Source organism: Phascolarctos cinereus, unplaced genomic scaffold (assembly GCF_003287225.1).
Source record: "Phascolarctos cinereus isolate Bilbo 61053 unplaced genomic scaffold, phaCin_HiC Scaffold_1;HRSCAF=81, whole genome shotgun sequence".
Taxonomy (NCBI): Eukaryota; Metazoa; Chordata; class Mammalia; order Diprotodontia; family Phascolarctidae; genus Phascolarctos; species Phascolarctos cinereus.
In genome coordinates, this window is record NW_027555514.1 from 57,700,535 (window position 1) to 57,728,305 (window position 27,771).

Genomic DNA, 27,771 nt, shown 5'->3' on the forward strand with positions numbered 1-27,771 from the left:
TCTCCATGCACTTCCTGTTCTCCCCTCCCTTATCTGCTTTTCCATTCCTTCTTGTGTTATTCTACCCCTCCTCAATTAATAATAATGTAAAAACAGCTGTCATTTATGTCGCACCTGTTCTGTGCCAGGCACCGTGCTAAGCGCTTTACAATTATTAACTCGTCTGATTCTCTAGCAGCCCTGCAAGGTGAGCACTACATTATCCCCTTTTCCAAGATGAGTGAACTTCAGCAGCCAGCAGTTACATGACTTGCTCAGGGTTACACGGCCAGTAAGTATTTGAGTTTGAATTTGAAATCATCCTCCAATCTCCAGGCCTAACACTCTGCCCACTGAACCACCTCGCTGCCCATTAGACTGTAAGCTTCTCGAAGGTCAGATACTGAGGTTCTCTTTGCTTCTGTTTCGTTTCCAGTACCTGGCATAGTTCTCACACATAATTAAGCATTTAGTAAATTCTACTCGACTGACTGAATTTGAATGCAGCCTGTTTGTTTGTCATGGAGCTCTTTCATCTTCATCCCTGTAATTCAGTTCTTGACCTGGGGCCCGTGAACTTAGATTATTTTGCTATTGTTCTTGTTCGTGTTTTGATAATTGCATTTCAGTAAAATTAGTTTCCATTTTAATCCCATATGTTTTGTTTTATGTTAAACAAAAAACATGCTGAGAAAGGATCCACACTATTCACCACAAAACCTAAGGGGTTGCTGACAAAAAAATAATAATAATAATAATAATAATAATATTGAGAATCCCTGTTCCAATGTCTCCCTGTAATATATTCACCTTTTGGCCTCTGAAGTTTTTAATAAGTCATTGTTGACAGATACTGGGCATGAAATTAGCCAAAACTCCAAGTCTGTTACATATAGCTACATTTTTCCAAGTTAATTTTTTTTTAAATAGTCATATATTTAATTAGGACAGAATAGCAAAGTAAGTAACAAGGGAATATCGAACAATCGGGCCATTCTAAGTCTTCCTCGCCAACCAATATATGAAGTCATAAAATCTCCCATACAAGTAGAAAGAGAATGTTCTGTAGTGTTGCTTTTTTAAACCTAAGTACAGATTTTGCCTCTATACCTCTTTGTTTCCATCCATTTAATAATCTGTTCTATAAATTTGCCCAGTATTAAAGTCAGCTTTGCCACCATGTGGCTTGGGAATCTATCATTTTTCCTGAGTTAAAAAAATGGAGACTTTTGCCTTTTCTCCTCTAGCACCCCACCCCCAGCTCCTTAAAGCTCAAAAATAGCTCAACGGTAAATATCTGTTTGAGGTTTTTGTGTTTGTTTGTTTGTTTTTGTATTGGTACTATGGTGGTAATTCATCTAGTCCAGGTTGATGCTCACTGGCAGCAAAATGTGCTTTTTTGTCATATCTTCTCATTATACTGGCTTTGATTCTTTTGACATTTTGTTTTTATCATTTGCAGTTGGAAAGATCATTCTCCTTGAAAGAGAACTGTCTAAAGCAAAAACAGAGTTTAGTTGCTGTCATCCTCCCAGAGTAGTACAGCTTATGTCATCTTGTTCCATTTTTTCCCTGAAGGTAGTGTTAAAAAGCCATTTTCTCACTCTCAATAATATGTGTGTGTGTGTGTGTGTGTGCGTGTGTGCACGCATGTATACATACTCATAGTGGACCCTTAAGGTCCTATTCACATGCCTTATATGAGGGAACGTGATCTCTAAGTGATGAAGACAGCAGAAATGAATTTCTGGCAAGTCCATCCAAGTTTCAAAGCCTTAAAAAACAAACATAGAACTATTTCTTCATTATGAGAATCAACCTATATAAGTGTGCAAAGGTTGACAGATGGTCACAGTGTGATTTTTTTTTCTACCCATAGCAACTCTAGAATTTCATCTATTGGAATTTAAAGCATGTGACTATGTGTAGTGATGGAAAGAATTACCAATGTGGATGAAATCTCATAACTTTGATGTCTTAGACTATAACTCCCCACCTCCCAACCTTGGGTCATTCTGACCTATGGGGCTAAGCTAAAGGGAGAGTCTTAATTGCTATTTTTAATACAAATCAGTTCCTTCCAGTTAATTGTGTGTTATCTCTCTCACACCACTCCTAAAAATTGGGGAAAATATTATTAAAATATTACTGTATCTATTGTACATATGAGAAAATTGAAGCTCAGAGAGAATAAATGTTTTCTTCAGGTCATACAGTGAATATGTAGCTGAGCCAGATTTTAACAACAGATCTTTGGATTTGAAATCTAGATTTCTTTCCTTTTGCTGAATATTGCTATACAGTGTACAAGTGCCTATTGATAGCATTGTTGGAGTTAAGAGCCTCTAGAGGTGAGGCAGCATGTAAGAGTAGAAAAGTCTCCCTCTTTAAAGTCAGGGGACTTGGACTCAAATCTTAGCTCTTCTGTGTCACCTTGGGCAAGTGACTTAAATTCTGCTAGACTCAGTTTCTTCATTTGTAAAATGAGAACTTTTGTCAAAATAGCTATGATTGCCCCTTCCAGTTCTTAAGCTATGAACATATGACCTCTACTATACAAGAGACTATGTTGTTCAGTCATTCAGACATGTTCAACTCTTCATGACCCCATGGACCATAGCATACCAGGCCCTTCCATCCTCTACTATCTCTCAAAATCTGTCCAAGTTCATGTTAATTTTTTCCATGACACTTTCTATCCATTCATCCTCTGCCATCCCCTTTTCCTTTTGCCTTCAATCTTCCCCAACATCAGGGTCTTTTCAGTGAGTCCCATCTTTTCATCATGCATCTGCAGCCAAAGTGTTTAAGCTTCAAGCTTTAGTATTTGACCTTCCATATGAGTAGACTGAGTTAATTTAAATATTAACTGATTGGATCTCCTTGCTGTCCAAGGGACTCTCTTAAGTCTTTTGCACCACCACAATTCAAAAGTATTGTTTCTGTGGTGCTCAGCTTTATTATAGTCCAACTCTCATAGCCATGCATTGCTACTGGAAAAAACCATAGCTTTGACTCTGTGGACCTATGTCATTAAGATGATGTCTCTGCTTTTTAGTGTGCTGTCCAGATTTGCAATACCTTTCCTTCCAAGGAGCATCTTTTCATTTGTGGCTACAGTCACCAATTGCAGCGATCTTTGAGCCCAAGAATTTAAATGTGACGATGCTTCCATTTCTTCTCCCTCTGTTTGCCGGGAAGTGAAGGGACCAGTTGCCAAGATCTAACTTTTTTTTTTTAACCTTAAGCTTCCAGCCAGCTTTTATATTCTCCTCTTTCCCCTCATCAAGAGGCTTCTCCATTCTTCTTCACTTTCTGACATCACAGCAGTATCATCTGCATATCTGAGATTGTTGATATTTCTCCTGGCAGCCTTAATTCTGGCTTTCAATTCATCCAGCCTGGCATTTTGCATGATGTACTCTGCATTTAAGTTAAACAAACAAGGTGACGATATAGAGCCTTTCCATGGTCCTTTTCCAATTTTTAACCAATCAGTTGTTACATGTTTGGTTCTAACTGTTGCATCTTGGCCCATGTAGAGGTTCTTCAGGAGATAAGTAAGATGAGCTGGTATTCTCATATCTTTGAGGACTTGCTGCATCTTGTTATGATCCACATAGTCAAAGGCTTTAGTGCCATCAATGAAGCAGAAGTGGATTTTACTTTTCTGGGCCTCCCTTGATTTCTCCAAAATCTAATGAATGTTGGCAATTTGCTCTCTAGCTCCTCTGCCTCTTTGAAAACCTGCCTGCAAAACTTCCTTCTGTTCAGGTAATTCTCAGTTTACATATCAATGAAGCCTAACTTGCAGATTCTGAAGCACATAACCTTCCTGGCATGTGAAATGAGCACAACTGTTCAGTAATTTGAACATTCCTGGAATTGCTCTTTTTTAGGATTGGGACATAAACTGATCTTTTCCAATCCACTGGCCACTATTGAGTTTTCCAAATTTGCTGGCATATAGAGTGTAGCACGATAACATCATTATCTTTTAGGATTTTCAATAGCTCAGCTGGAATTCTATCACCTCCACTTAACCTTATTGTTAGAAATGCTTCCTAAGGCCCACCTGACTTCATTCTCCAGACGTCTGGCCCAAGATCAGCAATCACACCACCTTGATCATCAGTGATGTTAAGCTCTTTCTTGCATAGTTCTGTGTATTTTTGCCATCTATTCTTAATCTCTTCCCCTTTTGTTACATCCGTATAATTTTTGCCTTTTACCATTTCCATTTTTGCATGAAAAATTCCTTTGATGTCTCTTAATTTTCTTAAAAAGATCTCTTTTCTTTCTCATCTATTGTTTTCTTCTAATTTTTTTTCCATTCCTCACTAAAACAAACAAAAACCTTATCTCTGCTTGCTGTTCTCAGGAATTCTGCCTTCATTTGGGTATATCCTTCTCTTTCTCCTTTACTTTTCACTCGCCTTCTTTCCTAAGCTATTTGTAAAGCCTTACCAAGCAGCCATTTTGCTTTCTTGTTCTTCTGTTTCTTTGGAGTATTTTGTTATTTTTGCTGCTGCTGCTGCCTCCTGCACAATATTACTAACCTCTGTCCATAGTTCTTCACTCTACCAGATCAAATTCCTTAAATCTGTTTATCACTTCCACTTCATATTCATAAGGAATGTTATTTATGTCATACCTATATGGTCTGAGACTATAAAAATATAGGATATTGAAATGAATCTTTGCTGACTCCAGATATATCCTGTCAATTAGGTATACAACTAAATTCCAACTGTCAATTAATTTCCTTATCATTTCCTTCTCCTCTTCCTCTTCCTTTTCCTCATTGTTATTGTTGTTGTTTTATGTGGGTAGGGAGTAAAGAGATTGATTATTTGAATTTGTAGCACTCCCTCTGGCAAAACTCCCCATAGTGGCTACTATTCTTAGGTCCTAGGAGTATCTCTGGAGGCTCTGTTCCTGGCACTGTAGCCCATGAGATACTGCCAATGTGCTTCCCATTAACAATTAGCCAACAGACACAATTAGCTCTCGCCAAAGGCATTTACTAAGTTGGCAAAGTAAAAAGAGTTACTACAAAGCACACTTCCTTCTCCCTCCCACCCCCTCCAAAAAAAAAAGTTGTACACGCTACTAAATTAAAAAACAAACAAACAAGCATGCATGGGAAGAGGGAGCCTGTATTTAGAGCACAAGAATAGTAAGGCACATATAGAAAGTCCCTTACAGGCAGGACAACTAAAAATTCTTGAACCTTTGGTACCTATAGGTCTTTTCTCTCTTTATAGAGGCCCAGAGTTTCCATTTGGTTCAGTGTCTCTGAAGGGGCAGCTCAGTCAGATCCTTGGGTCTGTTCCTCACCGTAGGTTTACTCTTGATTACCAGGGCTAGCTTTTAATAGAGTCTACGGCTGATTCTCTTCTCCGCTACCAGGGTTCCTATGCCCGGAAGCTGCTTCTTCCCTTGACTAACTGTTTTTTTATAGTCTTGTGTAATTGGATTATGTGTCTCTGCTCCCTCAGTTTTGCCTTGAAACACTCCAACAGATAGTTTCATTGCACTGATGGAAGATGTATTTTCCTCTAGAGAAGTCACAGATAGATGCGATAGAACTGATAGAGGAGCAGAGAAGGAAAAGGGGAGAGAAATAGCCTTTTGCTTGCTGTTGCTCCTCTTAGGATTCACCTCTACAAAATATTTCCAAGACTATAGTCGCTCAAACTTCCTAGGACTTAGCAATGTAAAGCACCCTAGGTCGTAGGCTTCCCTCTGACTCATTGAGAAAGGGGTTTGTGCTTTGTAAAGAGCAGACCATCTTAACCTCTTCACAACTGTCCTTCATACTTTGTTGTGGGATTGTAACCAAAACAAAACATAACCCCTTATTAGATCGTTTGTTATACAGTCCTAAACTATTTTTTTTAATGGGGAAAAGAGGAAAATCTCATCACTCTAATGTGAAAATATCACTTTCATACCAATCCCCATACTACGTATGTTTAAATGTGTATATTTCAAAGTTTAGGTGGGGGGCAGGAGGGGTGAGGAGAAATGAGATTGGTAAATTGGGGCCCAGAATATATTTTTCTTTTTTCACAATTTTGCTGAATGTAGGTCTTGTCCTTATACTTACTCCAAAGTTTGGGAAGGGAGGAGGAGTGAATTCAATAATTTTCATTTAAAATAAGATAAAGAGTAATGAGGAGAGACAGGTGATGCCATGTATTATTATTGATTAATGTTATTCCTGCCCCAGTGCTTTTTAGGCAGGGGTCTTTGGGCATATTAGAGTGCTTATGTTGAAGGCTTCCCCATAAAGTTTAAGCTATATCATATGCATTGATTACCCTAGTGACTCTTTCTCTTGTACCTTCCCTCTCAGGTTATATATATGCATATATCTAAATGTGTGGATGTATATGTGTGTGTGTGTGTGTGTGTGTGTGTATTATATATATATATATATATATATATATATATATATACACACACACACACACACACACATATACATATATCTAAATGTGTATATGTATGTGTGTATATATGTGTGTATATAAATCTATATGTACATATATCTAAATGTGTATATGTGTGTGTGTATATGTGTGTATATATGTATATATACACACATGCTAATAATAGCATTTATATAGCCTCTACTATGTGCCATGCTAAGCATTTGACAATATTACTTTATCTGATCCACAATAATCCTGGGAGGTAGATACTATAATTACCCCATATTACAGTTAGGGAAACTAAGGGAAGAATAAATTAAGTGACTTGCCCAGAGTCACACAGCTAGCAAGTGTTTGAAGCAGGATTTGAACTTAGGTCTTCCTGACTCCAGGCTCAGTGCTCTATCCACTCTGTTCTATTATAAACACACACCCACATGCAATTCTCATATGTGTTTCTTACAGGGAGAAACAGTTTTTACCTTTTTCTGTCCTCTTAGTCTTCAGCATGCGCCTGGTTCATAGTATGAGATCAATAAATTCTTGTTGACTTGACTTTCAGAGGGAATCATGGTTCACATTCGTGGGAAGAATTCTTTTCAGCTAAGTGAGAATTTCATTCTCCTGTCTTACTTGACGCGGCACTAAATAGATAAAATCTTCTTTCACGTAAAAGAGCAGTGTGCAAAGCCTGGCCTTGGGCCCACCTTCTGTAAAAGGTACCCATTCCAAGGCCATCAGACTTGACCAGCTGGAGGTCAAATGGCTTTTGGTGCTACCCTTTTCTTATGTCACTTTTGAAATCAAAGAAATTGTGCTTTAAAACTCTTTGGCAGGTATACACATCTTTTCCAAAGACTTGGTAGCTGTTTAATTTTCTCTAAAAGACAACAGAAAACATTGCAGCACAAATAAGCTTTTTTCTTTTTCCATTTATAAACTTCTAAATTTCTTGAATGTTCTATGACCTCTCTGGGCTTCAGTTTCTTTGTCTGTCAAATGAACGAGTTGAACTAGGTAATCTCTAAAGTCTCTTGCTATGGAAAAATTCATACTCTATAGAATATATTGTAAGGTATCAATATGATTCATTTTTGCCTTAAATAAGAAAGAGGGCACAAGCTAATGATCCATTTAGCTCCATCTGGTTGTCTTGGGCACCTGGCATTATTACTCTACTTTTTTGTTGTTTTTACATACTTTTTTTTTTTTTTTGCTGCAGCTGAATGGATTTGGAACTGGTCCAAGTACACATCTCATTGAGCCACAAAATGAGTCATTCCAGTGAGGAAATTTTTTTTGTCTTATTTTTGTTTCCCTAATTGTTTCATTTTGATAAGCCAGTAAGGTATTCAAGATTTAGTTGTAATCAAAAGAGTGAGGCAATGGAAAAATCAAGCTTCTTTTAAGAGAGAACATGAGACTGAGAATTCTAGACTGTCATCTGATATCACACCTATAGCTCTTCTTCCCCCACCTTTATAAAGTGTGTGGAATTTTGTTTGAATATGTGTGTGTGTATACACATACAAACATTTATACACACATATTCATCTGAGTGCTTGCTCTATAGCTTCTGATATAATTAAGACCCTGTCTGTACTATCTGGTAAAATGTCTTCCCCTCCTCAATCCCATCAAGTTTAGTGGAGTAGGAGAAGTTCTAGATTTGGAATCAGAGGACCTGGCCTCAAATTCTTAACTTCCTTGGACAAGTCCCTTAATTGCTCTGACCCAGTTTCTCTATCTACAACATCAGAGGACTTGACTAGATAATCTCCAAGGTCCCTCCTAGCTCCAAGTCTCATGAAACAAATTCTTATCTAATAATTCCTGTTCTTTGGAGTGCCTACCTCATTCAGTTCTCCATTTAGAGATTAGACTTTTCTTTATTTTTTATTTTTTTAGGCACTTGGGGTTAAGTGACTTGCCCAAGGTCACACAGCTAGTAAGTGTCAAGTGTTTGGTCTGAGGCCAGATTTAAACCCAGGTCCTCCTGACTTCAGGGCCAGTGCTCTATCCACTGCGCCACCTAACTGCCCTGAGATTAGATTTTTAAATAGTAAGACTTTTTCCAAGCCAAGTATGTTTGTTGAGAAAGGCCATTGCTTTTGTATGTCTATGTATGTTTAAAAATATATAAAAACCAGGCAAAACATCTATCTTAAATACATGTGTGTTTCTGTGTGTGTATGTACACAAAGAAAACATTTTAGAAAAAAAATAGAATTTAAATTTAAGTCAATAGTTTCTCCTTTAACCTCCATCTCAAGTTACTTCATGGAAATAGACATTGCCCCAGCATTTTATTAGACTGAAGAATTTAGTTCAATATTGTATACCATATAAGAGTATAGTCTACATTCATCAAATGTTTGAAATTTAATCTAATTAAATGCTAGCCTAATCCTCCTCTGCTTCTCTGCCTCACTGCCCATGCCAAAAATTAGTATATGCAATCCTACTTACTAACAATGGTGGAAGCATTTATATGCTACCTAAATCTTCTCCAAATGAATAAAAGGTGATCATTCTGAAAGAACTTTTTTATTTAAAAAAAATAGGCATAAGAAACCTAGAATTCAAAGTTAGACAGAATTTTAGGCATCACATTAATCCCACACCCTCTTTTACTGTTGAGGAAACTGAGGTCTTTAGGGGTTAAGTGACTTGTCCACAGTCAAAATCACAGTAAGTAGCAAAGCTAGGAATTACAATCTGGCCCTTTGCCTCCAAACAGTGACACTTTCACCACAGTTGTACTTAATTCAGTCCTTAAATGATCCATGATCTTGTTTGGGAGTACACTCTCTCCCCTCGGACAGATAACAACCTATCCATGTCTTCATTATTCTTGACCATGTCCTCAAGAGAGGATACTCCTAACATGCCAAAGGCCCTCTTATTGGTATTTTAGTATTCGATGGCTAGCATAGTGACATACATTATGATTATTCTCCCTCACTCTTGTTATATTACTAACTCAAATCCTTTCCTGGTCATGTATGCAATGGAAGGTGGCTTTACACAATGATCTATGACCTGCTGACTCTTACTTACACTTAAATCTAGCCTTCTTAGAACTCTTCTTTGTATCGCCCTTTGGAGCACCTACCATTTTGATTCTTTTCAAATCAGTAATTCAATAAACCTGTATTTATTAAGCTCCTATTATGTGCTAGTATCTAGGGATGCAAAGGCAGAAATCAAACAAAAGGTACACTGAAGGAACTTATCTGATATCAGGAAATAAAATGTACATGTACATGTAGGTGGCCCAGTGGATAGAGTGTCTCACCTAGAGTCAGGAAGACTCATCTTCATAAGTTCAAATCTGGCCTCAGATACTCACTAGCTGTGTGATCCTGGGAAATCCCTTAATCTTATTTGCCTCAGTCTGCACATCTGTAAAATGAGCTGAAGAAGAAAATGACCAACCACTCCTGTACCTTTGCCAAGAAAACCTCGAAATGGGGTCACGAAGAGTTAGAGAGAAATGACTGAAAAACAAAAAGCTGGAGGAGAGTGATTGGGTGGAATAGTTAGTATTCAATAAACATTTATTTAGCACTATGGATCACAGACTGAGCACAACAGTTATAACACAAGAGTCAGACAGGACTGGGGAAAAATGACTGAACAACAACAAAAAATGCACATAAAACATACACAGATTTTGTTTTGTTTATGAGAGGAGAGTCAAAGTCATTACCATCTAAAGGATCAGGATGGTAAGCAATTGTGAAGTCAGCAGCCACTGATTAAGCACTTACTTGTTAGCCAGACTCTCCCCTAAGTACAGGGAATACAAAGAAAAGCAAAACAACAAAAACAACAAAAAGAAAAGAAAAAAAAAGAACAGTCTCTGCCCTCAGGGAACTCAAAACCTGAGGGAGACCTCATGCGAACAGCTTTGTACTTTCAACATGTATAATGATTAAATTAGAGGTAATGGAAGGAAAGCTTGTGCTTTAGAGGCAACTAGGGATTTGAAAATGGTAGAAAGAACTAGTTTTTAAAAAATTTTTGTTAATTTATTTTGATTCATCAATAATCACTTTCATATGCTTTTGAGTTTAAAATTTTTCTCCCTCTTCCTCCCCACCACCCTCCCCAAGACTGTGCACAAACTATACATTTACATTCCTATTAAACATATTTTCACATTAGTGATGTTGTAAGTAAAAATTAAAACCAATAGGAGGAACCATCAGAAAGAGGAAACAAAACTCAGCAGAGGGAAAAAAAATAGCACTTCAACTTCCATAGTTCTTTCTTTGGATGTGGACAGCATTTTCCATCATGTGGCCTCTGGAGATGTCTAAGGATTGTAATACTGGGAAGGGTTAAGTTTATCAATATTAGTCATTGTACAATGTGGCTGTTATTATATACAACCTTCTCTTGGCTCTGCTCGCTTCATGCAGGTGTTTCCAGGTTTTTCTGAAGTCAAGCTATTCATCATTTCTTATAGCACAATAGTATTCCATTACATTCATATACCACAACTTGCTCAGCCATTTCCCAATTGATGGGCATCTTCTCAATTTCCAATTCTTTGCCACCACAAAAATAGCTGCAATGAATATTTTTGTACACGTGGGTCCTTTTCCCATTTGTATGATCTCTTCGGGATATAGCCCTAGAAGTGCTATTGCTGGATCAAAGGGTATGCACATTTTTATAGCTCTTTGGGCATAGTTCCAAATTGTTCTCCAAAATGGTTGGATCATTTCACAACTCCACCAACAATGCATTAGTCTTCCAATTTTCCAACATCTTCTCCAGCATTTATCATTTTCCTGTTTTGTCATGTTAGCCAATCTGATAGGTGTGATGTGGTACCTCAGAGTTGTTTTGATTTGCATTTCTCTAATTAATCATGATTTAGAGCATTTTTTCACATGAATATAGATGGCTTTAATTTCTTCATCTGGGAACTGTCTGTTCATATCCTTTGACCATTTATCAATTGGGGAATGGCTTGTATTCTTATAAATTTGACTTAATTCTCTATATATTTTAGAAATGAGGCCTTTATCAGAGAGACTGGTTATAAAAGTTCTTTCCCAATTTTCTACCTTCCTTGTAATCTTAGTTGCATTGGCTTTGTTTGTGCAAAAACTGAAAGAACTAGTTATATACCTGCCTATTTATTTATCTTTCCATGATCCTTTTCCATAAATCTCTTACGTCATTTCCTTTTAGAAACTATCATACTTTGAACAGGACAGAAATATAAATTTCATTTAGAAAAAGCTGCATAGTAACCCTAAGACCTGGAAAGAAATTTTAAGTACTTGTGGCAATATTAAATCTGACCATACAAAGAATTAAAAGTAGATACAACTAAATAGAGTATTTTCAAGGTAATGTCATATTATATATGTAGCAAAAAGGTTTTTGTCATATATTTGTTTAAATGAAGCTTCTTTGGCAATCAAGGAAACAAAATGTCATAAAATTATAGCTTCTGATAGGAAAAAAATATGTTTGTGATGAGTGATGGTTTGTTAAAAGAGGAAAAAAAGAGTTAAGTACTTATTCAAATTCTTGTATGCCATACCTCAAATTTACAAGAACTCTAGTTCTTTGAGATGATCAAATTCCAATGGTGTGATGAACAAATCACAATTTAAAGTTCAGTTTCCAATGTCTGACATTAGTATCACCTGTCAATTAAAAAGTCCCTATTATAAAAGTTTGTGCTAAAGAATGTTAAGATTTTGCATGTTGCTGTCAATCTTCTTGTCCTGTTCATGGCATATAGTAAATTAATAAATATGCAATGAATGAAAAGTAAGGAGGAAGGAATTTATTCCAGATAGAAGGAATAGACCCATAGTGGTCTCATTCACAGATGTATAACATTTAGGGGAGAATATATGCATTCCCAAAGTAGTCTTTGGTGGCAAGGAAAAGCTTGGGATTATTGAAAGCTCAGCATTATTTCTTAAATGTGATCTCTACTATTCTTTTCCTACCATTTGAATCTGGTTTCAGCTCATTTTCTATCTCCAGTGTCTGTCCAAAACTAATATACTGATACACTAACTGAATCATCCCGTCTAACTGTGTGCCACACAATAAGGCAATATGAGTTATCCATTTAGTTTTTCCTTTGAGGATTACAAAATGTATCTCTTATGTGTAGCCATGGATCTTATTGAGGAAGCCCTGTAGATTCCTGAGATTTTAACAATAAATATAATGCCAATGCTATAAATAGTAATGTCTGAGAAGTTTCATTTCTTTGGGAATCTTCTCTTCCACTTGAAATCTGCACAGTCAATACTCCACAACAGTGACAAGCACATTTGGAAAGCAGATATCTCCCTATTTTATGCCCCACTTGATATCGGTAGATAATCATTAACAAAATTATTATTGTGGTTTTATTTTTCAAAGAGTCTTACATGATCTTATCACGTACATTGGAAGCACCCAGCCAGAGAAAGAGCCCTCAGGGCTCAGTTTTATTCTATTGAATAAAATGTTGCTGGGTTCTTTAAAAAAAAAATCAACAAAAATAAGCAGCAGAATCTTTTCTATATACTTCACACCTCTTCAGTTTTGTTTCTGTGAAGATAAGAGTCTGCTACAGAGAAAAAATATGAAATGGCAGCTATTTTTTCTCATATTTTCATGAAGGATATATTCATTACATGCAAAGATTTTGTGGACATGAGAAAGTTGGTCTGCAGGTGGGTAGCTATAAATGCCATCTTCAACTTTTTAAAATTATTAATACAATCTCACTTTTGTTTTTACTTTTGACACCCCAGCCTCTTTGAGATATTTTAAAAAACAGTTACCTAGTGCTTTTCAAGCATGCATTTTCTCATTATGTAATCAGTCAGGTCCAGGCACTTTGTTCAGGTGTGTTTTTTTCACCGTCATTTCTCAAATGTCCAAAAGTGGTAGTTCTGTGATCCCCAGTGATGAAAATAGATCATTACAGATATATAAGAAGACTGATTCCATTCCACTGCTGATTGTTGTTGTTTTCCCTGCCCTTCCATTTAATCTTCTAATGCCTTTAGATAAGGGACAATCTAACTTAATTTAGTCTTCTACCAAGCTATCTTCAGGCTTATTTTTTCTCCATTGATTTTTTCCCCTTATTTTGGAAAAATGCTATTTCTTATAATCATCTGCCATACTTTTCTTTAATAATTTGCTAATGACCTTGTGTTTACTGTGTATGCTTCCCTTGCTTATTCTGTACTTGGAAAGGTGGGCAGATGTTTGTTGGCTATGATAGTTTTTGGACTCTTTTGGCCATTTGTTCACTGATCCATTAAAGCATTTTTTTAGGAATAGCAATTGTTAATATTTTAACAATGAATGTTAAAAGTACAAATAAAATACAAATAAAAATTTTACGTGACTTCACATGTCATTTACAGCTATGATGTTAATAAGAATGTTAAGCATCACAACCCCAAGCATAGGTGCCTGGAGTGCTTTATCAGACACTTGCATGAAAGTTGACATTGAGTCATTAAGTTGAGCTCATTTTTGAAACTAGCTGTTCAACTCCATCTCTGCTTCACTGTAGGATGCTTTCCACATCCCTACATTTTTTCTCATAACAATAGATTGATAAACTTTGTCAAATGCTTTGTTAAAACCTAGGCAGATAATATGTATAGTGTTTTCCTGATCTACCAGTCTTGTAACTCTGTCAATAAATGGAATAAGGCAAAGTATAATCTGTTCTTCATAGAGCCAAGCTGGGTCTTACTGATGACAATTTCCTTTTCTAAATAGATGATCACTAACAATGCCTTTAAGATCCAGTCAAAAATTTTGGCAAGAATTTAATTCAAGCTTAATGACCTTGGTTTGCAGACTCCATTTTCTTCCCTTTTGTGAAAATTAGGATGTTTGCCTGGTTTTCTTTAATCTTGCTATGCCTCTCCTATTACCTTTGATCTTTCAAAGATCATTGCCAGTTACCCATTGATTCAAACTGCCAGTCCATTTGGTATCCCAGGAAGTGATGCATATGGAAATGGTAACTTAAACTAAACATATCTAAATGTTCCATTATAATCTCCATACTAATCAAGGTTTATAGTTCTTCCCTAGCCACTTTTTTCCTCTCCTCTCCAGTCTCTACTCCCCCACAAAAAAAATTTTGTTGGAACACAAGAAAAACCAGAAGTAAAAAAAAAAAGGGTCGAATAATTCTGTCTTTCCCCCTATGTTATTCTGTCCAACCCAGTGTCACCTCTTATTTTGTCACAAATAATACATCATTTTAGTATCTTAACTTTTTCCTCATCTGCCTCAGATCATTCTACACTTTAGCAATTTTGGTCTTCCTTATAATAACAGGCAATGGCTTAGAGTGAATTTGGACTCTGTTAGTGTTGGTCAGCTAGAACTCAATCTCTTTTGCCCAACATTCTCCCATCTTCTAACTTCTTTTCTTTGTCAGGATCATCATCATCCCTTCAGTCATGAGACAGACAACTCGGGAGTTTCCCTTGATTTCTCACTTTCCATTATCTCACATATCTAATTTGTTGCTAAATCTTGTCACAATATTTCTGGCACCTGTTTCCACCTGTGCTCCTGTGGCCACCATCCTCCATCAAGATCCCATCACCTTTCATCCAGACTACTGAAATAGCCACCTCATTGTTCCCCCCATCTTGTCCACCTTTCCTTTAGTTGCTATTCTCCTCAATAAGTTCCAGTCATCCTCTGTTGCATCTATGATTAGATACAAGCTTTCTTGTTTGGCTTTTAAAACCCTTTACCACCTGGCTCCAATCTATCTTCCTAACCCTATTACTCCTTGTTTGCAGAGTCTTCATTCCAGCCAAACTTTCCTTGCTGTTCAGCATACGTGCCTCTGCATTTCCCACTTTTATGCCTTTGCCCAGGCTGTCTTACACATCCTGGCCTCTTTCACTTCTTCCCTTTCCCTTTTACAATCCTGTTTCCTTCAAAGCTTAGCCCAATTGTACTACATTTAAACTTTCCTGATTCCCTGAGGTACTACTGTCTCTCCTCCAAACACCTTGTATTTATTCTACAGGTGTGTATATGTACACATGTATATATGTATGTGTATGTATATGCATGCATGCATATATATGTAGAATAAATGCAAGGTGTATATGTGTATATGTATGTGTGTGTGTGTATATATATATATATATATATATATATATATATATATAATGTGTGTGTGTGTATATATATATATACATATACGCACATACATATATATATGTATATACATATACACACACACCAGCTATACATGTTGAAGAAAGTCAGTTTCATTTTCCTCTTTATCCCTAGCAGCAGCATGACTCACAGTCAATATTTAATAAATGCATATTGATTAATAGAAAAATTATAGCTATGATTGTATTGCTTCCCTATTAATAAACCAATAAGCATGTTTAAATACTGTATTCTAGGCGCTGTGCTAAGTGTCAAGGATACAACAATAAGTATATAATAGTCCACAAACTCAAAGAATCTTATAGTCTATCAAGGGAGACCATATTCACTTTTTAGGTATATACAAGACCCATAGAGATTAGATTGGGATTAGATTGGGGGTGTGGCCTAATATAGATCTGATCCAGGATTTTTGGTACACTAATGGAAAGAAGGGGAAACTATGTACGAGTTCTGAATGCATACAAGGGGATAGTGGCCTAAACTAGAATAGAGGACAGAGTGAGGTGAATTCAGTAGACCTGTTGTTAACACCAAATTCTTTAAGCACGTTATTAGGGCACTACTGCAGAAGGAGGGGGGAACTGAGTCTACTTATCCTTCTGAAAAATGTAATAGTGTATATTTCATAGATCATGTCTACAAATTGACTCTTGCTTATTATTCCTAGAGGGAAGAAGGTTGGATATTTAAGGGAAAAATAATCCACTTGATATAGTTAATAATATCTTCTTAATAGTGTTGTTGATTTAATGTAATCTATACCTGATGAAGATATTAACTAAATGAATTCCAATTGGGACTTTCCACAAAGATCATTCCTATTAGGGTTATACAGTGACAGTCAAATGAAACATACTCTTAAGTACATCTACTATATTTCTGTATGCAGTATTTGTATTATTTGTACATTTGAGATACAAAGGCAAAACTAAAAATTCACTTGAGATTGTGCTGAATTTTCTCTTCCCAAGAATCTAGTGCCTGCATTGGTTGCATTGACTTCAGAAACCCTTGTGCTTTTTAGCCTAACAGTTTACATATCACGGTACATCCAGGGAGCTTCCCAGGGAGCTGTGCGTTCCATTGACAACAGAGTTCTGCCCAGTGGAAACCTCTGTTATGTGAAACCTCTCATTGTAAAGTCGCTACTGGCAGACAGTTACTTTGCCAGACAACTTACGAAGCATTTTAATTTTCAAATTAGCAATCATTGCAACATATGGTTTTGCTTAGCAGACTGACTAAATTATAAACAGTAAGCATTTGGCTCATAGTTTTTCAGTGTGTGTGTGTGTGTGTGTGTGTGTGTGTGTGTGTGTGTGTGTGTTATACTTCCTGATCTTAACTGCTTCCTGAAATTGCAAAATGCAGCAAGACTAAATGCTATTGGGGAGATGATTGGTTGGAAGCTGAAAATGTCAAGCCTGTTTGATTCTGGAAGTTATTCTGCCACTAATTTTGAACAAGAAATGACTTAAAATCCCTGAAATGCTTCCCTTCCTCAAAAGTGAGACAGTTTCCCCATCTAACATCCAATCAACAGTAGACCTCAGGAACAAAATGAGGAAGTCGCTTGCTAAACTGCAGTAGGGAGAAGAAAATCACTTTTGTGGATCTACCCAGTTTGTGTTTCAAGGTTCACAGAGTAAGAGAGGCATAAGATGTGTACTATTGTGCTTTATGATGTTGGCACTCCATTTAGATCTCAGCATTTAATGTCATGCCAGTAAGATCTGCCAGCTCTCTTCTCTTTCCTCCTGGGTCAGAACCTTAAGTGAAAGATGATTCAGTGTGGATTTTTATTTAGCAGCTTCAACATTAAAATTTCACAGGATGGTTTGCAGCCAATTACAGGCTCTACATGCTCGCACATTACACCATGACACTTGCTATAAAGTGAAGCAACTGTTTGCAATAAACAGGGTGATGTTTTATAATCTCATTATTCTCTCAAACTAGTGAGGAGGGCTTTATTAAATCCAGAATTCCAATTGTAGGTGCTTTGGTAGAACAGATGGAAAGGAAGTTTCCCTGTGAGTTGTCTTGAATGTTTGGTTAATTGCCAACCTTTAACAGCAGCCATTGGAATCAGAAGTCAAGATGGGGTACAAACAGAGGTATCGTCAGTCCCCTTTGCCATAGATTAACAACATTCACAGACGTTTTAGTGTAAGGTCAAACATTGCTGCTGGGTTCAAGTTTTAAAATTGTAAGGTCCCACACATGATGCCAATATCTGAGGTGAGGGTAGTAATAGAGTCACCATTGACTTATTTCCCCTTTTTGTTATCAGAAGGGAGTAGGCTAAATAAACAGATATAAATTGCGTCATATGGCATAAGCATGTAAAGCACATTCCAAACCTTAAAGTCACACAAATGCTGGCTATTATAGCATTTGGATAGATAGTTCTTTTAGTTTACTTATCTTTCATTTATGTACTATCATGTCCTCTAGGTTAACTGGGGCAGTAAAGAGTATAAATACCCTCATTATATACTTGAAAAAAAGAAGGCTTAGACTGTTATAATTAAATTAAAAGTACAAAATGAAAAATGCGTGAGGGAGTAATATGAGTTTCTCTTGTAAGTAAATCTTATCAGCTTTAATAATACAGTACTTGACAATTCATTAGTCAGTTGAAAAAAAATATTACTTCCTGGTTCTCAGCAGTGTTCTGCATAGTTGCACTCACTAGGTAAGTTCTAAATAAGCACCATGTTAATTTCTTTCATTTTTTTTTTGGAGGCATGAGGGGTTAAGTGACTTGCCCAGGGTCACATACCTAGTAAGTCTGAGGCTGGATTTGAATTCAGGTCCTTCTGACTCCAGGGCTGGTGCTGTATCTGCTGGGCTACCTAGCTGCCCTATGCTAACATATTTCTCAAAAGGGACTGTTTAAATTTGGTGTTTGTGGCATGCTTAATAACTGCTTAATAAAACCTTGTATATCAATTTATGGATTTCTTATGCACCTAGCCATGGGTACGGCTCATAGTGGGCACCTGTTGATTGATCGATTTATAGGGTTGAATGCATGCCAATTAGGATTCTTAACCTTTTTGGTGTCACAGATGTAGTGGTGAAACCTGTGGACACCCTCTCAGAATAAATCTTTCAAATGCACAAAATAAGAAATATGGGATTACAAAGAAATTAATTTTACAGATTATCAAAATATTCAAAAACTAAGTTCACAGAATCCTTGTTAAGAATACCTGGTGAATTATCTTTTCATGTACCTAAAATCAACTGATAATTATAGGTAGGTCCTGAGTTTGCCTCTGAATTTACTGTATTTCAAACACAGAGTGAAACATCCTATACTGAACTCCAGTTTTTGAACCAAAATAAACACTTTTGCCTTCATTTTCTGGCTACTTCCTCTTGGAGCTTTCCTGGATAATCGCCTCTTTTCTAAATGTACCTTTTTTTTTCTTAGATAAGAGACAGCCTGTTATTGTCTAGAATAATTATGGAGCTGAAGAACCACTAGCAGGTCATCTCCTCCAACCTGTTTTACAGAGAAGGAACCTGGGTCTTAGAAAAGTTAAGCATCTTGTTCAAAGCTACAGCCTGTTATTGTCTAGAATAATTATGGAGCTGAAGAACCACTAGCAGGTCATCTCCTCCAACCTGTTTTACAGAGAAGGAACCTGGGTCTTAGAAAAGTTAAGCATCTTGTTCAAAGCTACAGAGGACTTTTGTGGCAGAACGAGGATTAGAACTCAGGTCCTAACAGTGCAAATCCAGTATTATTCCTACTACATACTGTAACTAGTTGTCATTGAAAGCCAAAGGTGACCAGAAGAAATTACCCAAGAATTTGCTGATTTTTGAGTGTCTGATAAGATTTTGGATTCTGCATAATAATTTGAAAAAATAATAATTTTCACATTCAAATTAGCTGAAATCATGTAGACTTGGAGAAGTCCTAGTATTTCAGCAGAAGTGTATATATGGCCAGCATACCTAGGTGAAAGTGGTAATATTTAAATGGGATTTTAATGTCTCTAAGAGCCTTTGAAATTTGAGAATTTTTTCGGTATCCCCAGGGCTGTTTCAAATTCTATAAAAGAGTCTGATTCATTAGATTAACTTAGTTTCCTCCTCTGTTCCACTTTTAAAAGTTGAAATATTAAGTCCAGCTAGGTTAAAGGGCTCCATGCCTCAATAAAGCTATTACTTCTCAGCCATTAAAAGTTCACCTGATGTTTTGATAGGTACGTTTTCTTTTTTTATAAGCAAGGATAACAAAATAAAATAAAATCAATGCCATGTGAACATAACATTAAACTCATCGTGAGATTTTGTACTTTTTCTTATCTTGAACTCTTGGAACTTAAAAACAAAAACAACAACAGTCATTGGTAAGACATAGTTTAAAGCGTTATTTCAACCCAGTGGTAAACAAAGAGGGCAAAAACAGCATAACAGACATTGTTACATTTCAGCGAATCTCTTTCCTGCCTTTGGAAAGTTTTCCAGACCCCTCCCGCTAAGGAAGGATTAAGTAGTTCAGGAAATTGTATGTCTGGAAAATTCTTCCCTGGCGAAAGGACACAGCAATAAATGATGACTACAATCCAGAAAGTAGGTCACAGACAGTAGTGAGTCCTGTCTTGCCAAATTTATACAGAAAGCAATTCAAGGAGAAGTTAATTTTGCTCTTGCCATTTATTTTAAGCATTAGCAGTGATGATTAAATATTTCAATTCAGATCGCTGAGTTGGCCACGCTTTTGCAAGGATACTCTAAGTTGATTTCTTGTTTGTTGACATGTCATTTGGAAGCATGAAGTGTTTCCACTGGAAAAAAAATAATTCCTTCAAACCCAATTTCTGGGTGAAGTTCCCATCCTTTAAGCTTCATACCTTTTACATAAAGTAAGAATTCATTTGACAGCAAATTAGAAATTCACATTAGGCTAGGTAATTACCTGGGGTTAAGTAAATTCCATTCTAAACTACCATTCTATAAATGCAATATCTAGCTACCAGTAGCATTTATTTTTATGTGAAATTAAAAATTCATGCTGTTACCAGGAAGGAGAATTCATGACCCAGAGATACTAAAGGTAGTTATTTTTCATGAATGTCATTTTGAAGGTTTGATTCTGGTCTTTGAACATCTGAGATATGACTCTGGAAATATAGGCCTCTAGGGATATATAATAAAAGCAATCATGTATTTGCCATGGGGAACTTTGAAACATTCATGCATGTGAAATAGTAAATATACAAATATACAAAAACACAAAATAAGCCACAAAGACTTTTCTTTCTACAGATGACAATAATTACAATACATACAAGTTCTTCTTACTAGGGATTCAAAAACATTGCCACAATGTCTCTTTTTCTCTTTTTTTAATCACTAGGAAAATAAATCAAGAAATTAAGGAAGGAAGAAGTGTTGCCACAAATGGAAATGGGAACTAAGAAATGGATGAAACACAATCCACTTTTGAAATAATTTATTCTAAAATAATTTACCTTAGAGTTTGTGATATGCAGGCTTAAAAATCATGGTTTAAAGGTCATAATTTTGTTTAGAAGAGCAACATAAAATAATAGCTATAAAGTTACATAAATTTTAAATGCCCTGCAGATGTAAGAACTTATTTTCATTTAAAAAAAATCACCAAATTGGAGGAAGCCTCTGAAATCATCTAATTTCACCCTCATCAATTTTTTTTATATAAGAAATAAAGTTATCAAGTCTCTACTTAAACATGACCAGTTATGAGGAACAGATCACCTAATAAGGCAACTCAATCTGTTCTATAAAAATTTTCATCAGTAGCAATAGCGGTGGTAGAAGAGGTGAACTGATTATTTTGAAACCTGAAAAATGTATTTTGTGCACTCAGAGAATTAACACCCATTCACATTATACAGAGGCAATATGGATTAGTATTTAGAGAGCCATTCTTGAATTCAGGAAACCTGGGTTGAAGTATGACATCTTGAAGACCAGAAATTATTGACAAGTTACTCATAAATATCAATGAAGAACATTTCTATATGCTTTCAATATGGGTAAAATCGCAGATCTAAACCAAAAATAATTTTTAAGGAAATTCACCTCAGTTAAAAGTGCAGTATGAATATGTGTGTGTGTGTGTATATATATATATATATATATATATATATGTACATATATATATATTATATATATATATATGTATATGTGTGTGTATACCTAAATTATAGTTGGACTATGTTTATAGATATGTGTGTTATATATAATAAATACATACATATACACATACTTATAGTTCAGGTTTATCTTTCTACTTAGAGCTTAGAAAGATAACAAAATTTGCTAGCATTCCTGAGTGACAGTGATGGCAGATAGCCCAAAGGATGATGGCAAAAAAGCCAATTTTAAATTAAAAATTTGTCACAGGTAATCCACAAAGTGAATAATTGATTGTTGGCTGGAGTTGTAATTGAAGAGACTCCGCAGATGATTTCATAGACAAGTTATTCTGTATGAAGCTCACTTTCAGCCAGAATAGGGAACCACTGATTTTTTAAACAGAGCATATGTGTAGAAGTTACATTTTAAAAATACGCTTTTATTGATATTTCCTGTTTCTTAATGGCCATATTGTCCCATGTATCTGAGCCATCCTGTATGACAAATAGTATTTTTAGAGAAGAAAAAAAAAGAAAAAGAAATGTCAACACAACTTTTTTCAATAAATCTTTAAAAATCTGGAAATGTGTATACTGTATAATGCCTCTGGACCTACCACCTCCATTAAGGGGTATGTTGGGAGTATCTTCTCATATCTCGAGACCCATATGATCTTTATAATTTTTATTACATTTTCTATGGAGTATATTTTTTCCTGGCTCTGCTTACTTCACTTTGTATCAGTTCATATAGCTCTTTCCATGGTTCTGTGTATTCATCACACAGATCATTTCTTATAGCACAGTGATATTCTATTATGTTCAGGTACCATAGTTTGCTCAGCCATCTCCCAGTTGATGGGTATTTACTTTGTTTTCCATTTTTAATACTCATAAAAGGTGCTAGAAATGTTTTGAAATATATGAGCACTTTATTCCTATTGGTGGCTTCCTTGGGGTATATGTTAAACAAATGTACTCTCTGGTTCCATGTATATGGAAAATTTAGGTATCTTATATTTATAATTTTCATTTCCTTTCCAGGTTCTGTTCAAATCCCAAAGGGCCTTCTTTCTCATCAAATGTTGAGTAATTATGCCTTTGTATTACAGTATTTTACAGTATTCATAGAGGTTTGAACTCATTTAGTGGACCTAGCTGCCATATTCCCTTTTGTTGTCAATGTTTTCCCGGATATCCTCCTGAAAGCCTGTGGCCAAGCTGGACTGTTGAGGCTCAAGCAAATTTCTATACCCTGGATCCAGGGTCTCTATAGCATTGGAAAGAGGGAAAATGGGGTTCAGGGCTGGATTGTGTAAGCTTGTGTTGTATCCTTGAGCTTGCTAGTATGGCCTCAGTGTCAGTGGTGGGCATGGGATGCTGATTTAGCTCAGGATCATTGAGGTCCAGTTCCTGTCTTTGGAGAGAGATTTTTTACTTTCTTTTGGATTCTAGGTGTCCTAGAACATAGAAACAGTTGAAGTTGCTTTATCTTTGATGTAAAATTTCTGTTTTGGACTGGAGATAGGAGAAAAGGTCAAGTCTGCCATCTTATTGTTCACGTGACCCAGAAGTTATTTTTTTAAGAATAGCTACAGATATATCTTTGGGACAATGACGTTTAAGTAATTTGAAGAAAACACTTGTGGGAACCAAGCACTGTTCTTTCAACATTTTAATTGTGAAACATGAATTGTCTGTATTTAAATAGCAAAGCTGTAGCTATACAAAGACACGAGTGTAATTGGACAGTAATATTTATAGATGGATATCATGGTAATCATTTAGCTTACTCTTATGGTAGCACAAGTGTAATAATGAAAAATGGTCAGTATGACCAATGTTTATAACAGGAATATAGCAGACAACTGGTTTTAGCACTTTATAAGCATCCGATCAAGTAAATTTCTTAGGAAAATCACACCATCACCTTTCTAAAAAACACCAAAAACGTTGTTGCATATTTGGATTGGTTTATTTTAAATTTCAAATATATCTACTTAATTTTATTGAAGCAAATTCAGTCTTTGGCCTGTAATTTAATGTAGTGACTCCAATATAATAGACTCAAACAACTCTCTACAACCAGCCACTTATTTTTAGTCCTTAGATAGAGTTCATTTTCCAGAGATGACTCTTCTTACAAGTTGTGATGCCTACATATCTACAAAAAGTATTTACCCTGTTTCTATTTTGTTTTCTCATAGGTTTCATATATACAGGAGAAATTGTACACCGAATGCTAACAGCCACACAGTACATAGCCCCTTTAATGGCAAATTTTGACCCTAGTGTGTCCAGAAATTCAACCATCAGATATTTTGATAATGGTATGTATCTTCTTATTTTTATCACTTATTTGGTCTATTTGAATAACAAATTTGCCCCAAATGTTGGGTTAATCTGAAAATATTTTTATTATGTCGATAATAATGATTCTCTAGAAGAGATGTATGCAGTATGTTCAGCATTTGCCTTTCTTACACAAGGCAAAAATATCATGCTGAAGAACATAACTGTATTTTTGCTCAACAACAGTAACATTTCTTGAGTGCCCTATGGAGTCTGAGTGCCATTTTCTTCTCTGTGGGGGAATTATAAAGAACATGCTCTTCTAATGGAGCTTAGAGTGAACTCTGCAATATGTAACACATAAAATTCTGTAGCAAAGAAAAATGCACTAATGTTTCAATGTCTCTAATTAGCCTTGATAGGAAATCAAAGGTAAATAAATTTATTTTGAGGTATCTGACCACCAGTTCAAGACGTGGTGGAAAGTTTATGTTAACTAGAAAACTTCCATATGAAATATATGTGTGTGTATATACCCATATATATCCTTCTACCTTGAATTCATAGATATGTATATGTGTGTGTATGCATGTACATATGCATATGTACATATATACATATGTGTATGTGTAGATATATATTTGAATGTATACATATTATACGTGTGTGTGTGTGTGTGTGTGTGTGTGTGTGTGTGTGTGTGTGTGTGTATGGGATATCTATCTGCCTATCTATCTATATCTGGTATAGACCTCTATGTATGTGCTTAGATATACATCCATAGAAATGGAAATATTCCAGTTGGTAAACAATTCCCCTCAAAAAACAAGCCAGAACCAAACAAAGCACCCTGCGATAATTGTCATGCATCATTTTGTGAAAGCTCTATCACAGTGCCGTTCTAATTAGAACCCTATTGGTTATAATCCTGTGAGCTTCTACCTGAGAGGCTACGTGGTGGATAATAGATTACTCGTATAAGAGCTAGCTCTTAACCCAGTTTTCCTTCTGCCATTTACTAACTGTGTGATTTATGGTAAAGCCCTTAACGCCTCTGTGCTCTGGTCAGTCCTGTAACAGTATAAACGGCAGGGATGGATCTGACCTGTCTTGATAGAGTTTCCTTATACAGGATTTTATTATAGCCATAGAATCTCAGGACCAGTCCCCAGACCAGTTCCTGTCCTAACCTTTCTCCTTTGCCTCTGACTAGCATGTCTTGCCAGTTTGGCCCTTGATCTCTGCCATCTTGTATCTCCACCTGCCAAGGCTCATGGTCCTTTTTCACTATACCTCTTCCCACACTCTCCTCCCTATTTAGTTGTGTCCTACCCCTAACCATTGCTGATCTTTTCTGCTCTGCCACCAGTTGGAGTATTTAGAATCGGTGCTCTAGTCTGAATAAGGCTCCTTTTGTACTTTGTTCCTCTTTTCATTCTTTTATACCTTGCATTCATAAGCTCAGACATGACTTTCTTCTGAAGAAATACTAATAGAAAAATGAGTGGCAGCAGTAGTAGTTATAATAATAAAATGATAATAATTAGCATTTTCATAACACTTGAAAGGTTTTCAAAGTGCTTCACAGATATATTTTTTTTGTCCTCACCAAAACCCTGGGTGGTAGGTATTATTATTATCATGTTGTTATAGATAAGGAAACTGAGGCAGATAGAGGTTAACTGACTTGCCCAGGGTCACACAACTAGCAAGCGTCTCAGGAGGAAATTGAACTTAGGTTCAGTTCCAGTACTCTATCTCCTCTCTCATGTGGCCATCCCTTCTTTGATAGCACCTTCCTTAAAACAGAAACAAAAACAGAGCAGGAGTCAGTATACTTCTAGATTCTAGAACTTTCCTGATAGTTCCAAATCATCATTCTGCTGCCAACAGAAAATAAACTCCCCACTCTATAAATTCCGTCTAACCTCTAAATTGTGTTCCTGGTGCCTGGCACAGTGTTGCATGTGACAAGCCCATAACAAATACTTATTAATTGAGTTAAAGAATCAAAAAATCTAAAAATTGAAAGAGACCTCAGAAGCTAGCCCCATGCGTATCTAAAAAAATCAATAATAATAATAATAGTCTCATCCAACATTGATGTAGCAATTTGATATGTTTATCTAAGACCTTTACATATTTATCTTATTTTATTCTTTTTTTAATATTATTTTTTACAAATTGCATGTTCCTTACTTTCTTCTCATAGTAACCCTGTGAGGCTATTTTTTCCCTCATCTCACCAATAAGGAAATTTGGACTGAGAGAAATTAATGATGAAAACCTTGCCTAAAGTCTCACAACTAATAAGAGTATCTGAAGAGCCATTTGAACTCAGGTCTTCTTGTCTTCACACTGCTAATGCTCTCTGTTATACCATCTACCTGACTAATCATCTATAGCTATTCAATAAAGGACAGTCCTACTTTTCCTTGAAGATATCTACTTGGGGGGCACACTCTACCTCCAGTTGATACCCAATCCTGAGTCTGGTGTTATCTATTCCAATGCTGTACTTTCTACCACATTTTTTAATATTAAAGAGGCAGCATGGTACAATCATGATGACTATAATAATAATAATAGCATCCTGCCTTTGCTACTTAATAGCTATGTGACATTCAGCAGGTCACTTAACCTTTATGGACCTTGGTTTCTTCATCTGTAAAATGAGTGAGCTGAATTACAGGGCCTCTGTGGTCCTTTCCAGCTTTACACCTATGATCTCATGAGCCAATAGTCCATTGGCCCTTTTAACTTCTGCTATTTCTACTTCACTAATCCACAAAACTCGTGTTTCTTGGGGAATCCATATACCAGTCCTCCATCTTCCTTTTCCATTCTCATTCTCAAACTATTGGAATGAGCTCGAAATCTACATTGCCTAAGTATAGGACACATACAAGTTTTCTTCAACTGACTCCTCATGGCTGTACAGCAGTCTTTTATTCAACACTTATTAGTCTCGTTCATACTCGCCACGTTGACTATTCTACATCTTCTCTTCCTCATCCCATACCACTCACTCTCGGAAGATCAACTCACTTTCTACCTTTTTTTTTTAAATGAGATCATTCAAAATGAAATCCCTTGTCTACTGGACTTTATCTCTCAAAACTTCTCTGTGTCTTCTCCCTTTATTTTTTCTAGTTTCTAAGGAAAAGTGTTCACCTTCTTGCCAAAGTGAATCCTTCATTTGCCTAGGTATTTCATGACATTCCCTTCTTGTCTTTTCCACAATCTTGCTTTGTAGATCATCCTACTTCTTTCCTGCTTTTTATGCCTCTCTTTTTCTACTGGCCCTTTTCTTTCTCTTTATAATAATGTTCTGCTCTTTCCTACCCTACAAAATATGATTATCTGCATGCTTACATGTGTACACACACACACACACACACACACACACTCACTCACACTCACTCACTCACTCTCCCCCACTCATATTCACTCACTCCTTTGGCCCTGACAGCCATTCAAACTATTTCCTTATGTCATTGTTCTCCTTCATTATGAAATGTTTACTAGAAGTAGGCTTTATTTGCTGCCCACACTTTCTTGTTACTCATCCCCTGCTCAAGTCCTTGCATTTTGCCTTCTCTAGTTAGATCTGTACTAGACCTGCTATTTCCAAGGTCCTCAGTGGCGTAATTGCCAAATTCTTTCTTTTTTTTTTTTTTTTAGTTTTTATAGTCTATGAAATTCCT

At 36.1% G+C, this 27,771-nt stretch overlaps 1 protein-coding gene across 1 annotated transcript in view; it reads left to right on the forward strand.

Moving 5' to 3' along the window:
* PLXDC2 (plexin domain containing 2) overlaps positions 1–27,771 on the forward strand; it is a 495,943-nt gene that overhangs the window by 301,868 nt on the left and 166,304 nt on the right. Inside the window, 1 exon segment of the mRNA XM_020966887.2 lies at positions 23,980–24,102. Within this exon segment, the coding sequence (XP_020822546.1) occupies positions 23,980–24,102 (123 nt within the window).